Raw genomic sequence first — 18,347 nt, 5'->3', positions numbered from 1 at the left:
AAACACCCACACATACAATGCTGTTTGGCCTTATAAGGTATCCCTAAGATAATTCACAATTACTAGGTGCTCATTATTGAGACAGATATAATTCCCCACATATACTTACATGCAGTCTTGTCACATAAAAAGGTTCCCCAAAATAATCAAAGAAACTAAGTTTTGATTACAGTTAAAGATTATTAAAGAAAATTACAATATGACAGACAAATCCATAAATAATATTAAAGTGGAAAAAGGAATAAAATGATCATTACCCCTAAAATTAAATTAATTATATGCCAGCACTCCAGCTCATTAGTTGTCATTAGTTTGATCTTCTTTGTATTTAATTGTTGTCTAATGCTTGCTAAACCAAATCAAATTCAACTTTACATTAAGATTTTCATTAGATATAATGTAATGATGTAGGCCATAATTTTTGGATGTATAGAAACTAGCAGCATGCAGTGTTGGGCAATTGCCAGTTAAGCCAGGGGGAAGGGACAAACGAGGAACTAGCTTGGAGTTGGTGCATAGCATAAGCATAACCTCTCAAAGTTCTTTGGCAAACCTGTATGGGAATGCAGCAAGGTAGGCTGCATGACTGGAACTGCTGGAGGTAGGGTCACTGGCTGTTGGCACTGTTGCCTTCAAGTTCCTCATCTCTGCCTTCTGTTGATGTTGTAGCAAGGCTTCCATTATCTTCTGGGGCAACCCAGCAGCTACCTGTGGGTCAATAGCCATCCTGGTGTATTTTCTTTTACCCAGGGGTGTGAGAAATGAGTTTAATAAAATTAATGTCAGGCTCAAGCATTGAGAATCATTTGTGAATTAGCCTCAGGTTGTAACTTTATCATTCATCACCTATGTTACAAGAATCTCATCAGTTTACTTGCTTTCCCCTGGGAATGACTAGATAAGGCTTGACAGATTTCAGAGGAGGTCATGCTTAAGGTATTTATAGCTATGCAACAACTCCAAGCTAGGTCTTCATTTGACTCCTCCTTCCAGCCTAGCTGCAATTTCCCAACATGCAGGTACTATATCACAAGAAAAAGAAAGCACTCTAACATAATTACATCTTTAACAAGTTAAATTCATACGCTGCCCTGTTCTTTTTAAAACACTTGCTGTAGAACACTTACAGTATTATGCATATTCATCAAGTAAGAAAAACTGTCATAAATATTAATGAATGTGATACAAACCATGATTATTAATATTTGATGAGTTTATTAGTGGAATGCATAACATTGCCTTTAAAAAGGCCTCTGGTCAAAAGGTCAAAAAGAAAAGTAAAAAAATCCTTTACAATGTCTGACGTTTGTTGAATGTTTGTTTGACTAAGCCTCAATATATATGATCACATTAATAGACTAGATCTATTTACTTGGGCAATCTAGTGAGGTAAATGACAATAGATTTTACTGACTGTTAGAAATCAATTTCAAAACTCTCCTCAAAAAAACTATTTTCTGGGAGAAGCAGAAACAATTTTACTTCTAGAGCAGTAAGGTTCACAATGACAGCTATACCAATTTTCAAATATAGGGAATATATTTTAGGTCTTCTGTAAATGTAAATTCATAAAATATATGCTTTTTACAATGATGTTTCCCATAAGAAGACTTTAGTATTATTATTATTATTTCAATGACCATATCTAGTGCTTGCTGACCAATACTAACTACCCTGCTGGAAAGCCAAACATTTCGTATATGTTTGACTTTCCAGCAGGGTAGTTGGTCCTGGTCAGCAAGCACTAGATATATCTTTTTCAAAATATCTTTTTCAATTCAAGAATTGAAGCAGTTTGTGTTTTTAAATGTGTCATTAAATCACACATGTTCAAAGCAATATTCTTTATTTCTTTACCTCACTATATGTCCAAGTCTTAAAATGACACTTTTGAAGAGCTATTTTTAAATTTCACTTACCCACAGTATCACAAGGCTCATCTTTATGCACACAGAAATCCTTCCTAAAATTGGGGTAAAAAAGAGACAAACCCTTATTATTTTTTCCTGACAGATCATTTATTATTGTTTAACTAATTTGTGCACAGTTAAATAAATGATTTTTAGAATAGCAAATATCTAAGCAAAGAGCATTTTCATGGTAATTATGATATTAACAACATAAAGTTTTACTTAGGATTACATAAAAAGCAATTTCCAATCTATTGTATTTAGTGTCAGATTTGTTACTTTCTCTCATCTTTGGAAATCCATTGTTTTTAAAAACTCTTCTCTCCATATACCTTATAATATAGAACTGGCCATGTTGTTTGTTTTTAATGTTTCAAATGCAATTATTTAATTAAGATGAGTAAACAACATATGTAATTAAAAATCAAAGCCAAATAAAAGTATACAGTAGATGCAAAAAAATTTCCAACTGTAACAATTAAACATAATATACAGTAAAATTTATAGCATCATAAAATGATAATAAAAGTCTGGATTGTAAGCACTTTGCTGATTCAATTACTTTAATTTACTCAGTGAGTGAGATGGACAGTTTCTAAATGTGATATAAAAAATAAATAAATTTATATAACATTTTTTCACCAATAGTGTTAAAGGATTGCAATCCTACAACACAATACAATATACAATACTCTATATAAATATAAGCATTTGTTTTTATATTAAGATGATGGCACCTGGATCAGCTGGGGCTGTATTGGCTCTCAAAGGTGAAAAGTTTTTGGAGGGCTATAAGGAATATAGGCCACATGGACTTCCGGTTCCTGTTTCTCAGCGGAGCAGTTGGAGAATTCGAAACGTTGGATCCTCCGGCTGAAATTTCTTTTTGTTGGGGACCCTAAGGGGCCAGAATCCACCCTGAAGGGGTGGAATGAAGGAAGGAAATCCCAGGGACTTAGGAGAGATTGCAGTCTCTCCGAACAGTCCAGGAGAAGCCGCCCAGAAACCAACGGAAGAAAAGGCTGGCTAACGCCATGTCCAGTCATAGCTGAAGCAACGGAAGTCATAAGCGATTAAACTAGGCGAAATAATAAACAGCATGCTTGAATCTGGGTAAGAATACTGATTTTCTCTATCCTACCTACTTTCCTGAAGAAAATCCCCAAAATAAGAGATCTCCGAAGAAGGAAAGGGGGAGGGGGACTTCGCTCCATCCCTTTCAGTTGGGCAGCGACATTTACCCTTTAGAGAAAGAAAACTAGAAAGACATGAAAAATGAGCAAATGCTGACACCTGCTGGTGGATGAGGATTTTTTTCCTTTTTTTTCCCCTTTGAACTTTTAAGCTTTCAGAAAATGCACCTGTTTTAAACAAAGATAACACAGCTGAAGCAATGAATACTTTACAAAAGGAAACATGTGATGAGTGACAACAATTTCAAAGGACAATGGCTTTAAACTACATAGAAATCCAGAATAACTTTGAGAGTATGAATCAACTCATTTTCAACTTAATTTCACTTGAAGAAATTCCTCAGGAAAATACAGTAGAAATGACTGAACAAGATTCTGAAGACAGAGACTCAAAGAAGGAACCTTATAAAATGCTCATTTCAAAAAAGGAAGTATATGATAAGCAGCAAAAATTTCAAAGGACAATGACCTTAAATTACAAGGAAATGTAGAAGAACTTTGAGAGTATGAATCAACTTATTCTCAACTTAATTTCACTTCAAGAACTCTCTCAGGAAAATATAGCAGAGATGATTAAATATAATTTTGAGGATAGAGACTTGAAGATGGAATCATATAAAATAAAAAATTATGATTTAGTTCAATTGGAAAATATTTTAATACATCTAAACAACTTTGAAGATAAGGAAAAGAATGAGAAAAAAATCCCTTTAGGGAAACAAATGATGAAACATCAGGAAAAAGATGGAATATATCAGAAAGAATACTTCAAAAAGAAACATTCGTTTGAATATGGCTAAGAAATGGGAAAAATTTGAAATATACTTAGCTATGGTTAAAAAGAATGAGAAATTGAGGGAATAAATATATATTAAATTAGGAGAATTACATATTTTCATATGTTATCTTTTGTAGTCTAGTATTTAAATCCACTAATGTAAATATAGTTAAATGTTGAACTGATTGTTATTTGTAAGAACATTTAGAATTTGGAGGGAGAAATAAGCTGCTCTTCTTTCTTTTTTCTGTTTCTTTTTTGTTTTTTGTTTTTACTTATTGATTGGGAAATATAAAAATATGAGAGGGTACGGAAAAAACAGAATGAAATCCACCAAGGTAAATATAGTTAAGTGTTAAAAAGGGGAGAAATAAGCTGAAATAAACATGGTGACAGGATTTATGATAAGGCAACTAAAATGATATACAGGATTATTGAAACTATATATTGAACTGTTGTTAAGCAAATAAAACTGTCTTAATGTAATGTTTTGCAAAGAAAGATACGTTGGGGAAAGGGGAAATCAAACAATTAACATATGGAATATAGATTATAGAAATTAATTGTTAAGGACTGTTTTATAAATGTCACCCAGACAACATTCTGTTTTATAATGATTTATGTTATGTTAAAAAATTCTAATAAAATATTTACACAAAAAAAGGAATATAGGCCACATGATCGAGAAGGTTTTAATGTGTTTGAGCAATGTGGTGGGACTAAGCTAAGATACGACTGACAATCTTTGCTAGTATGGCGAGGTTTTAGCTGTTTCGGAACTGTTGATGAGATCTTTAAGCAAAGATGGCCGTTTTCACTGTTTGAAATTGTTCTGCTGGAAGCAAGATCTGACTGCTGGCATAGCAATGGATTTTATTGCAAATTAGGACTGTTTCCATAGGAGGCAGAGGAGGAAAGGTCCCGGGGCTTATGGAGCAAAGGAACTGGATGAGGCTGTCAGCAGGCCCAGAGGAATGGAGAGAGGCTTTTGGAGGAGTTGGAGGTGGCAGCAGCATGCTCCGGGGGCCAAAAGGAGTGAGGCCCCTTTAAGGAAAAGGTGGAAGAGACAGGATCAGAAAAAGAAAAGGAGGCGAGGTTGTCGTGCAGGAATACAAGCTAATCCACATGGAGCTCCATTTCCATCTCTCCTGTTTGCCATCATTCACTCCCTAGAGACTAAAATGGACGTTCTGAAACTTGAGCTGGCCACAAACAAGGAGTATATATCGGAGGTGGTAACCCTTTCAGAGCTGTATGCAATGAAATTTCATTTTGATGTATGCCGATTGGTGTACATTCAAAGTGACAATAAAGTTGTTGTTGTTAAGTTTTTTTTGTAATAATAATTTTTCCATAGCAATACTGTACATTTAGGTATGCTACTCTTAATTTTAGACTACAATAAACATTATCTGGGAAAACCTGTCTTTTAGGCTTTGTAACCAAAAAATGCACCTCTAATTACTGTAGGTTCAAACTTAATTGAGCACTTCTCCATTCTTGTGGATGCACTGATTTGGGTTTTGCTATGTGTTGTTACCATTTCCTTGTGAATCTCTGTTGAAGCCCTCTGCAATATTGCTTTATTTTTTTGCTTTTGCTCAAAATAGAGCAGCAATATAACAATGAGGAAACATAAAAGGTAAAAATTTCCCCTGTCCAGTCATATCCGACTCTAGGAGGTGTGCTCATCTTCGTTTCCTAGCGTTGTTTGAAGATATTTCTGTGATCATGTGGGCAGCATGACTATATGCCAAGGTACAATGAATGCTATTACTTTTCCACCGAAGTTGGAAGGTTCCTTGGATGTCTTCTAGTTTAAGACAATGTATTTCACTTCAGAGCATCTGAAGGGTACTTCTACTATCCAATATTCTGAACCACCTTCATGCTGTCCCAGTAAAGCCAACATGATGTACAGAGTAATTCAATAACGGAGTGCAAGAATTGGAAGCAAGACATTCTCCACCCCTTTTTCTCATTATTAAGAGGGGTCGTGGCTTAGCAGTTTAAGACACTGGGCTTGTCAACCAGAAGGTTGCCTCAATGGAACTGCATCTACATGGAGGGAAGTGTGTAGTGGGGTGCTCCAGGGCTATGTTCTGGGCCCAGTGTTCTTCCATGTCTTCATCAATGATCTGGATGAGGGGATATATGGGGAACTCATCAAAACTGCAGACGACACCAAGCTGGAAGGAATAGCCAACACTCCAGAAAATAGGCTTAGGATACAGAAGGATCTTGACAGACCTGAACCATATCTAACAAAATGAAATTCAATGGTGAATAAAGTAAGGTTCTCCATTTAGGCAAGAAAAACCAAATGCACAGGTACAGTATAGGTGGTATCTTGCTCAATAGTAGCAACTGTGAGAGGGATCTCAGAGTCCTAGTCGACAATCACTTAAATATGAGCCAGCAGTGTGCTGCAGCTGCCAAAAAAGCCAACACAGTGCTAGGCTGCATTAGCAGGGGGACAGAATAAAGATCACATGAAGTGTTAATACCACTTTACAATGCCTTGGTAAGGCCACACTTGGAATATTGCATCCAGTTTTGGTCACCATGATGTAAAAAAGATGTTGAGACTCTAGAAAGAGTACAGAGAAGAGCAACAAAGATGATTAGGGGACTGGAGGCTAAAACATATAAGGAACGGTTGCTGGAATTGGGTTTAATTAAGAGAAGGACAAGGGGTGACATGATAGCAGTGTTCCAATATCTCAGGGGCTGCCACAAAGAGGGAATCATGCACTTGAAGACAGGACAAGAAACAATGGATGGAAACTAATCAAAGAGAGAAGCAACCTAGAACTAAGGAGAAACTTCCTGACAGTTAGAACAATTAACCAGTGGAACAACCTTCCTCCAGAAGTTGTGAATGCTCCAACACTGGAAGTTTTTAAGAAGAGACTGGCAACGATTTGTCTGAAATGGTATAGGGTTTCCTGGCTGATTGTCTTAAATTTCTAACTTCTGAGCCAGTTCTTTCTGATCCTGTCAGTTTAATATAAAAAAAGGTTAAAAAAAACCTTTCAATTCTATTTGCATATTATTGTACTCCATTGTATAAATTAAATAACTAATATGTGGAATAATCTCATATATGAAATCTGGAAGCACTCATAGGATACAATACTATTCAAATCTTTTATACTATCAGAGAAGCTGGTCTCTTTTGAAAGTGGTTTATCAAGCTTACCAAAGATTGAACAAACCTTTATTCAAGGGGAATATAGTAAAGCTTTTAAGAGATTTATGATAGATTTCTAAAGCTTAACTAATGGTAGAAAAGTATTTCAGGCAAGAATGGGCAACTACACTGAGTCATTACTATAAATTATACCTTGTTCATAAAGATTTAAACTTATTAAATGTAGCACTTCAAGAGGTCCTTTAGGCAATGCAAAAACTGAATATTCAGCTCCTAAAGATAAAACCTATAATTATATAAAAATCTCTTCAAAGAAACAAGTAAAAAGGCAATCAGATACATAAAAATATATAAAAAGGGAATGGGGGTATACATAACCTATGACAAGATAACACAGCATAAGAAAATTGCAAAAGAAAACTTTCCAATGAATTTCAGTTAAACTGAACTCAGCTAGTTATTAAGGTTAAATTCTATTTTTATAACAATATTTTTAGTATTTATTTACTCATTTATTTGTTATATTTATAGCCTGCTCCAATTAACAAGGATTCTGGGCAGACCATGTCATTAAATAACAAATTTACAATTTAAGATAAAATTTAAAACACTAATTATTCTTTAAAATAATACTTTTAAATCAATCTCTGTTATTCTTAGTCTTAAACATTCCAGTATCATCTGTCCTTCTAACTTAAAATCAGGCCAGGTATAATGCTTTAATGAAAATTTTAAAAGCTTGCATGTGTAAATACATTTAAACTTAACTAGTAAAAGCCTTAGGTCTATGAGACCTAGAGCCAGTTAGATTATTTATCAATGACTAAAACTGTACTTATGATCATCCAGGCATCATGCATATTTTTATTTATGCATATTATCGTTTGTCACACAGCCAGATGTTCAGATTGGATTTGGCATTTTTGTCTACCTATCGTGTCCTCAAGGACTTGAGATAAGCAGATGTTGTTTGAGAGTGTTAAAGATATTGTTTCAGGATGAAAGCTGCCTTTTCCAATTGACTGATGGTGATTTTGTCAATGCAGTTGGTGTAAAATAATCTGCCTTTCTGCTGGTTCAGAAAAAAAATATTGCAAAGAAATAAAGTATGCCCTACATTGGGGTATACATTACCGTATATACTTGAGTATAAGCCGAATTTTTCAGCCCACTTTTTGGGCTGAAAAATTCCACTTCGGCTTATACTCCAGTCAACAAAAAAATTACCGAGGACTTGTGCGCGGCCGAGGCTTTGGAGCTTCCGGGATCGCGCTCACCTCTCCCAAGCCACCGCCGTCCGGAGACCTTCCGAAGTTTGGGGAGGTTTGGGGAGGTGCGCGCGCACCTCCCCAAACCTCCCCAAACGAAGCCGGGTCTCCGTTCCTCTGCGCCCTGCCTGCCTGCTTCTTTCCACAGCAGAAAGAAGCAGGCAGGCAGGGGGCGGAGGAACGGAGACCCGGCGACGTTTGGGGAGGTTTGGGCGCCTCTCCAAATATCCCCAAACGTCGCCGGGTCTCCGTTCCTCTGTGCCCTGCCTGCCTGCTTCTTTCCACAGCGGAAAGAAGCAGGCAGGCAGGGGGCGGAGGAACGGAGACCCGGCGACGTTTGGGGAGGTTTGGGCGCCTCTCCAAATATCCCCAAACGTCGCCGGGTCTCCGTTCCTCTGTGCCCTGCCTGCCTGCTTCTTTCCACAGCGGAAAGAAGCAGGCAGGCAGGGGGCGGAGGAACGGAGACCCGGCGACGTTTGGGGAGGTTTGGGCGCCTCTCCAAATATCCCCAAACGTCGCCGGGTCTCCGTTCCTCTGTGCCCTGCCTGCCTGCTTCTTTCCACAGCGGAAAGAAGCAGGCAGGCAGGGGGCGGAGGAACGGAGACCCGGTGACGTTTGGGGAGGTTTGGGCGCCTCTCCAAATATCCCCAAACGTCGCCGGGTCTCCGTTCCTCTGTGCCCTGCCTGCCTGCTTCTTTCCACAGCGGAAAGAAGCAGGCAGGCAGGGGGCGGAGGAACGGAGACCCGGCAACGTTTGGGGAGGTTTGGGCGCCTCTCCAAATATCCCCAAACGTCGCCGGGTCTCCGTTCCTCTGTGCCCTGCCTGCCTGCTTCTTTCCACAGCGGAAAGAAGCAGGCAGGCAGGGGGCGGAGGAACGGAGACCCGGCGACGTTTGGGGAGGTTTGGGCGCCTCTCCAAATATCCCCAAACGTCGCCGGGTCTCCGTTCCTCTGTGCCCTGCCTGCCTGCTTCTTTCCACAGCGGAAAGAAGCAGGCAGGCAGGGGGCGGAGGAACGGAGACCCGGCGACGTTTGGGGAGGTTTGGGCGCCTCTCCAAATATCCCCAAACGTCGCCGGGTCTCCGTTCCTCCGCCCCCTGCCTGCCTGCTTCTTTCCGCTGTGGAAAGAAGCAGGCAGGCAGGGCACAGAGGAACGGAGACCCGGCGACGTTTGGGGATATTTGGAGAGGCGCCCAAACCTCCCCAAACGTCGCCGGGTCTCCGTTCCTCCGCCCCCTGCCTGCCTGCTTCTTTCCGCTGTGGAAAGAAGCAGGCAGGCAGGGCACAGAGGAACGGAGACCCGGCGACGTTTGGGGATATTTGGAGAGGCGCCCAAACCTCCCCAAACGTCGCCGGGTCTCCGTTCCTCCGCCCCCTGCCTGCCTGCTTCTTTCCGCTGTGGAAAGAAGCAGGCAGGCAGGGCACAGAGGAACGGAGACCCGGCGACGTTTGGGGATATTTGGAGAGGCACCCAAACCTCCCCAAACGTCGCCGGGTCTCCGTTCCTCCGCCCCCTGCCTGCCTGCTTCTTTCCGCTGTGGAAAGAAGCAGGCAGGCAGGGCACAGAGGAACGGAGACCCGGCGACGTTTGGGGATATTTGGAGAGGCGCCCAAACCTCCCCAAACGTCGCCGGGTCTCCGTTCCTCCGCCCCCTGCCTGCCTGCTTCTTTCCGCTGTGGAAAGAAGCAGGCAGGCAGGGCACAGAGGAACGGAGACCCGGCGACGTTTGGGGATATTTGGAGAGGCGCCCAAACCTCCCCAAACGTCGCCGGGTCTCCGTTCCTCCGCCCCCTGCCTGCCTGCTTCTTTCCGCTGTGGAAAGAAGCAGGCAGGCAGGGCACAGAGGAACGGAGACCCGGCGACGTTTGGGGATATTTGGAGAGGCGACCAAACCTCCCCAAACGTCGCCGGGTCTCCGTTCCTCCGCCCCCTGCCTGCCTGCTTCTTTCCGCTGTGGAACGAAGCAGCCTGAACGAAGCAGGCTGCTTCTTTCCACTGCGGAACGAAGCAGCCTGCCTGCTTCTTTCCGCTGCGGAACGAAGCAGCCGGCGGCGGAGGCTTGCAGAACGGCGGATCGGCTTATACTCAAGTCACCAACTTTTTCCAGTTTTTGGGGGTGAAATTGGGGGTCTCGGCTTATACTCGAGTCGGCTTATACTCAAGTATATACGGTAATTCTAAACTGAAATAATTCAGTTGCTGAAATTCTTGTAATCCTATTCTTTTCATCTCAATACATTATTTTAAGGAAGACTGTGAATTTTTCATGACAGAATCATTTTTGATCGAGTTAGCTGCCAAGACTCTAACATTTTATGGAACTCTCTCCCCATTGAGGTAGATTCAGCCCCCAGGTTAATATTCTGTAAGCAAGCCAAGGTTATAGTTTTCAGAAAGCCTTTGGACCTCAGTGTTCCTGACTGAGACTGTTCATCCCTCTATAATTAATTTTGGAGTTTATTATTATGTATTTCTATTTTCTGTCTTGCTGTATGATACCTAGAGTCCTCCAGACAGGAGCAGGTTATAAGCATCGTGAATGAATGAATGAATGAATGAATGAGCAAATAAATAAGCAAATAAATAAGCAAATAATTAAATAACATAAATAGAAAATAGGTAAATAAGAAAGTACTGCAAAGTACATAAAGTATACCAAACTAAGATATTCAGAATACTCATCTGGAATCAGTTAATCAGACAAAAAAAAGTTGCCTCCTCAGGAAAAGTAAATGAAAACAGTGGCTAACAGACAAATTAGATGTAATGAAATTTCCTCTCCAAAATGATTTTCACCAAATCCATGCAGTGAAACTATAGGAGGAGAGAGGGAGGAATTATCCTTCTGTAATCTATTGACAGAAGCAGTTTTGTCTGCAGAAAGAGCTCATTGGAACAGAGTACATAAAATCTCGGCATGAGCTTCAGAATCACTAATATACAAGAGGAAAATGTACCTGGTGATTAATACAGCTGCATCCACTGGTGACACATTTTCACTCCAGCTTGTTGACATTTCTAAATGTATGTCATTTTTCTTACCAAATTCTTCATGTTGCCATTTGCAAAAGCTCTCTAGCATTTTTTCACCATGATGTCCAATATACATCTCTGCCTGAAAATTTTAATAAATATTTTAAATGAAGATATTTTTTGCAACAAAACTTCCAAAAAGCTTTAGAACAAAGTTCCAGAAAGAATATTGCTGCATTACATTTACAAAAATACTATTTTCTTCTGTAGTCTTTTACTACATAGTGTCCTTTAGATGTTTGGGAGTTCTGAGAATTCTCAGAATCCTGGTAGAAAATTCCAGGAGTAAGAAGACCCAAGATTGAAGAATTTATTGATATAGTTAGGTAAATATAAATCCTACATGTCTAAATGTTCTATTGTTGAAATATTTTGATTTGCTGAGCATATCTTAATCAACAGAATCAAGCTATTTAGAAGACTGTTTAACCTTAATTTTTAGTTGAGCACCTTAACCACTATATCAAACTGGCTTTTGTATTATTATATTTTATATAACTTCAAACAACTTTAAAGATTTAAGTGCATTTGTTCAAAGTTCAAAAGAATGTTATTTGTGTTTGTTTCAGCAGACAGGCAAGTAATAATATCACCCTAATTATGAGGATGCTCTAGCCAAATAAACGTGTCATGTCATAATAGAATGCTCAAATACATTTCCAATGGAATAGTACTTCCATTTAGTAATATAAAAATAAAACACAACAGTTGAACACACTTAAGCATTAGATTGCTCTGACGGCATTCTGAATGATTGAAAAGGTCGAAGGTTCACAATCAAGCCTCTTTTTCTGCATTTACTTTATTCAATCTAGCTGCAATAAATCTCTTCAGAGCTTTCACTCTAATGAGTTCTAATTTTTCCTCCTAGCAACGTAATAGGGTCACAATCCAGCTTCACCTGAAAAGATGGCCTGCAAAGCCTCAAGATAAAGTTTTTGAGAAAGGACCATCATTTCCTTCTTTTCTCCTTATGCAAAAAACCTTTCCCACCTACATCCACCTCTACCACATCTGCATGGTCAAGCAGGGGAATTAGTCTTACACTTAACCCTATCTTGTACAAAATTTCCCTATACAGAAAATAAAAAGGAAGCCTCCCAAGAATAAAAAAGCCCATATCTCTGAAGGGAAATGTTAAAACATATATATACAAAAATATATTGACAACAGGAATGGAATTCACCTTTCTCAAATCACACTTTGGAGCTGCAAGTAAATCATAACAGTCTAACCCTGCAGGGCGTCAAGCCAAGAAAGAATGGACTGTTTCAGCTAAATTGGATGGTTTTTGCACAACTGCAATTGATATATTATTCCATCAATGAGAAAAAGCTAACTCAAAATGAGAATTGACTGGTTTAAATTATTGTAATGAAAGATGGGTCAAACAGTGATGTAAAGGTTACTGTTCAACACCGATACTACTGTATATCAGGTACCGGGAAACGCAACCGTGCTCTGAAATTTCCCCCTTTTTGACCCTCTCTCAAATTGCTTAAAGACAAAGCAGTGTTTTTATTCTTTAAGAAAGGTCAGCAATCTATGGTGTTCCCTTCGACTTCACTTTTATTTTAGGCCACTGACGATTGCAGGTTCTTGTATCAATGTTTGCCTTTTTTTACTGTACATGTAAGAGATAAATGCAGTACTTTCTCACCGGAGTTTCATGAAGCAGAACAAGCTTAGTCACCCGAAGGTTCATTTGAACTCCAAGGCTCTTGTGCTGGAAAAGATTAAATACCTGAAAACAAACGAAATATAGTCATGGAAAAATTAATAATAGGACAAATAACGGATTATTTGAGGCATCTTCTCAAAATGCTGTGGAATACTGTGTTTTCAATGTCTTCTCAAATAATTGCAGTATGACAATCTATTCAGGATGTAGATTCTACACAAAACATGTATGTTTATGTTTGTAATTGGTTCTTCATGTATTCAGTTGGCTGGCAATGACATTAACATCATCTGCACCTTCAGTTCAGTTTTTGTTGCTTTCATTATATTCTTATCAAATACATAGAATTTTATATTTGCAATAGTAGAACAAGATACTAGTCTCAATTTTTTCTCAATATACAGGGCAATAATAATGAGTCTGGATAGTAGGAGAAAAAAACTGGCTATTTTTAATGCTCTATAAATTCCAAGCTAATAGTGGATTTTATGAGATAATTTTGTGATGGATCTTGAGAGGTGGCAATATCTTAGTGTCAGTGTAAAAGTACTAGCTATGATTCCTTTTCTTTTCCAATCCCACTAGCTCATTAAGGCTATATTCTCTATTTTATGTAAGTTATATTTAACTTTAATGTATTCTATTGCTGAAAAGATCTATATTTTCTTACCATATTTAAAATAGTTAAAATAAATCTCCTAGCAGCATCTGCTCCATGATAGGAAACCATTGCTGGATCTGCAATCACTACAGTCTCCACATTATATTCTTGAGGTAATTTATAGGAATATCTCTTTCCTCGTCCAGTCTCTGTGCCTTTTTGACCCCTGACTCTTCTTTTCTCTGCAATAGAAACAACAGAAGTAGTAGCTGGAATAGTGGTATAAAATTCAAGGAGGGCCTGATTTATAATTACATTTAAGCATGGAACATTATATTATTTTAAATTATTATAGCTTAGCACCAATTATTCTCAAATAAAGTGCTTTAAAAATGGAACAACCTTGAATTCCAAATGAAAAGTGCAGTATAGAGCTAATTACTACTTTATTATTTAGTAATAACTCTTCTCGATTTTGGATCAAAAGTTTTCCCAAATTTTGCTGGTAATGTACCAAAGGCACTTTTTAAAGAGGCAACTTGGACTTTCTTGTTATTCTTTCAAGATATTTGGCTTCTCATCCAAGAAGCTTCTTCAGCTGAGCTGGATGACTGAGAATCTCTACAGACATTTTGTTGGTAGTGGTAGGAATGAAGCGACAGCCTTTTGCATTCAAACATAAGATGTATCACTGAGCTAAACTCAGTGTGTACATTAAGCCTGCTACACTTAAAAATGTAATCTTTTGTGTTACTGGCAAGTGAATTCACTTCAGTCAATTTGCTTTTAAAAGAAAAGCCTCATAGAAGCCATCAGCTAGTAATAGGCAAGCAGCTGCCTGCCTTTCTGGAAGAGAAGGTAAAGGGCCTAGAAACAAATCTATCCAGCTTACAGAGGAAGAAAGAATTATTGGATCAGATGGTGGGACAGAAATATGAAGAAGCCTACCAGGAAAATGATGGAAGAATTTGTTACAAAGAACCAAGTTTTTTTTGGGGGGGGGAAGGGGGGAAGCTTTCGAATAGATTTCAGAGTCTCTCCATTGAGGAGAGTTCATCTCTGGATGAAGAGCCGCTGCTATAAGTCTGAGGGACAAGGAAGAAAGTCTGCAAAAGAAAGAATTCCTGCTTCTGCCCTGAAGAGGAGGAAGCAATAAGTGGCAATATGGGTAATCTTCAACTAACAGTTCATTTAGTGACCATTCAAAGTTACAACGGCACTGAAAAAAGGTGACTTATGACCCTTTTTCACAGTTATCGACCTTTGCAGCAGCATCTGATCAAAATTCAGATGCTTGACAACTGATTCATACTTATGACTATTGTTGTGTCCCAAAGTCATGTGATTGCCTTTTGCGACCTTCTGACAAGCAAAGTCAATGGGAAAGCCAGATTCACTTAACAACCAGGTTACTAATTTATCAACTGCAGTGATTCACTTAACAACTGCTGCAAGAAAACGAGGCAAAACTCAGTAAATGTCTCGCTTAACAAATTTCAGGCTCAGTTGTGGTCGTAAGTTGAGGTAATCGTAAGACTTCCTGCTGACAAAGACCGAAGTAGCAATCTGTCAGTTTGATATTGATCAATTGTATCACTGGGAAGAAATGGCATAGCTATTCATAATCTTGGATACTGAAAGCACACTGATCAGTATTTGGTAAGAGGTTGAAGGAACTGAGAGTACAGGTGGTGCAGTCTTCATTTCTTCCTGTCAAAGAATGCAGTTGAAAAGACTACTGGTATCAAACATCTGGAAATTTAGATGGTGCCCACAAGAACTTTTGGATTAATTGATCATCCAATTCAGATTTATAATTTATAAGCAATATATATATATATATATATATATATGTGTGTGTGTGTGTGTGTATATATATATATATATATATGTATATGTATATATATGTATATATATATATGTATATGCATATATATATATATATATATATATATATATATATATATATATATATATATATATATATATATATATATATATATATATATATATATATATATATATATATATAAAATATGGTCAATATTGTATTTACTGTAAAAAAGATTAGACTTCACCCAAGTAATTTACATTAAAAACAGCAAAGATCATCTAAAATTAGCTGAGAATCTGTTCAATATTTATTTTATTTATTTTATTTTTATTTATTTTTATTCCATTTATATCCCGCCCTTCTCCGAAGACTCAGGGCGGCTTACAAGCTTAGCAGTAGCCTTCATTCTATGTATATGCCTGCTTATTAGGGCTTTCACACACACCCCAAGCGGCATTATTACAAAGTCAGCTTAATTGCCCCCAACAATCTGGGTCCTCATTTTACCTACCTCGGAAGGATGGAAGGCTGAGTCAACCTTGAGCCTGGTGGGATGCGAACCTGCACTAATTGCAGGCAGCTGGTGTTACTTAAGGAGGCATCAGCCCACTGCTCCACCAAGGCTCTGTAAATATTCACTGGATGGAGGAAGACAGTCTTAATTTCTCGGTATTCTTCATCCAGATAAATATAACATTATGTGCTTTTACCTTCTAAACATGATGAAAATAGTTAATAGCAATTTCAGCTTCCCAAAATGTATTGAAGAAAACAATGGTTCTCATGTATGCATTAGAGAATGTCTTATAACTGGTTGAAGATTATTAATGTAACAATATGGCATATTTGAAAGTCATCTGGTTCGGGATGGCTGAGCTATATATAGCGAATCAACATGTACTAAATTCTAACTCAAATCCACATCCAATGAGAAAAATAATTCCAGGCTCATTTTTCCCCCTTTAATCATGAAACAGTGTAGTAGAAAGCTAGTTCCTGAAAACAAGTAACAAATATTTATATATACTGAAGTACACTAAGGTAAAGGTAAAGGTTCCCCCGCACATGTGTGCTAGTCGTTTCCGATTCTAGGGGCCGGTGCTCATCTCCGTTTCAAAGCCGAAGAGCCAGCGCTTGTCCGAGGACGTCTCCGTGGTCATGTGGCCGGCATGACTAGACGCCAAAGGCGCACGGAACGCTGTTACCTTCCCACCGTAGTGGTCCCTATTTTTCTACTTGCCTTTTTACGTGCTTTCGAACTGCTAGGTTGGCAGAAGCTGGGACGAGTAACAGGCGCTCACTCTGTTACGCGGCACTCGGGATTCGACCCGCCAAACTGCCGACCTTCTGATCAACAAGCTCAGCGTCCTAACCCACTGAGCCACCGCGTCCCTTTGAAGTACACTACAGTCTTACAAATAATAATTCAAACATTTGAGTAATTATATTAAAGCAATCTTATTCCCAAGGAAGTACAGATTTACAACAAAATTGTTTACTAGAGGAAGAAATTAAGTTAATAAGGTATTATGAAATAGTTTTCATTTTTTCTTCCTTAATCCAATATTTAAGAAAGATAATAAAAACAGAATAAAATATTAGTAAAAAAATTCATTACACCTATTCAATACCCCTGTATACAATTGTTACATTTAAAACCCTTTTTTTCAATTTCAAAGTATTACTGGCTCAGGCAATATTCTATGATTAAAACTAGTCTGTCAGTAGTATTCCATATACAAACTATGTATATGGAGTAAGTGCAATAGATCACATAAATATAAGAAAAAACTAGTTGGGGTAAGAACAACGGAAGCTTAAAAATAATAAAAATATCTTTTGCTACATACTATTATGAATTAAAAAGATGGCAAAAATAGTAAGCTACCATTACTTTTTATAAATAATGACAAAAGATACATAAATTACTTGACAGAAAGGTTAATGTAACTTGTTTATGACCACATTTATCCCTTTGGAAAATCCAAATAAGAAATCAATGGCTTGTACAGGACCTGAAAATTTCATCAGCATGACAAAACAAGCATTGTGCTGTTGCAATATTCATTTCATCATTTCTACCCTCCCACCCTGAGTGTCCATAAAATAAAAATTTAGACCTTGCCTTCCTGCCTCACATCCCAACTGTTAGGAAAATAATGACAAAAAAAGAAACCATAAATTTAATATAATAGTCATTCATATCAAATTACAGTATATTCTAAACAACCACCTACTTAGAAAGCCTACTTGCAGGACATATCTGAGTTAAGTAATCATCATAGCTGATTTGTAAAAAAAAATTACTGATTTCTAAAAAAAATTGCAAAATATAAGACTAGTAAAGCTATCTTTCAAAGGGGACTAGAATTAGACAACACAACTCTTATTCAGTTTGTGAATATTTATTTTAACTGATAAATACAACTTGAACACCGCAAGAAAAATTATCTTGAGCAGAAGAAAGTTGTAAAATCAGAAAAGAGAGTGGTCCCATTCCAAAAGGGAGTTATAGATTATCTGTTCTATTAAAATCCTTGCACAACACTGCTTGGTTGTCTTACTATCTTCAGTTAACCTTAATTCCAAGTAAAAGTATTTAATCCGCTGTTTATAAATGGAGGCAAATGATGTACTGTAGTGGGGAAATCTCGGTAACTTTATTTTACCCTAACAAAACAGATCCAAATAACAATTACTGAAATAAATGAAGATTTATTTAACTTTCTACCAGTAGACCAGAATTCTCAGCCTGGTACTCATCAAATATTCCCAGAATTCATGATAAATATGCTTATTTGCAAACTTGGAAGTTGAAGTCCATCAGTTATGGAAAGCACCAAGCTGGAGAAGACTGATTTTAGGAGAAGGTAATAGGAAACCCCTGTAAAAGG

At 38.0% G+C, this 18,347-nt stretch overlaps 1 protein-coding gene across 1 annotated transcript in view; it reads right to left on the bottom strand.

The window, feature by feature from the left end:
* The window catches only part of ADAMTS19 (ADAM metallopeptidase with thrombospondin type 1 motif 19), a gene marked incomplete at its 5' end in the record, with an annotated part of 123,768 nt that overhangs the window by 72,603 nt on the left and 32,818 nt on the right, over positions 1-18,347 (bottom strand). Inside the window, 4 exons of the mRNA XM_081316933.1 lie at positions 1,920-1,963; positions 11,262-11,419; positions 12,998-13,081; positions 13,689-13,861. Of these exons, the coding sequence (XP_081173059.1) occupies positions 1,920-1,963; positions 11,262-11,419; positions 12,998-13,081; positions 13,689-13,861 (459 nt within the window). The remainder of the gene's footprint in view (positions 1-1,919; positions 1,964-11,261; positions 11,420-12,997; positions 13,082-13,688; positions 13,862-18,347) is intronic.

The sequence above is a fragment of the Vipera berus genome (genome assembly GCF_964194415.1).
Source record: "Vipera berus genome assembly, chromosome: 2".
NCBI lineage: Eukaryota > Metazoa > Chordata > Lepidosauria > Squamata > Viperidae > Vipera > Vipera berus.
This window is presented reverse-complemented; position numbering and strand designations above follow the sequence as displayed.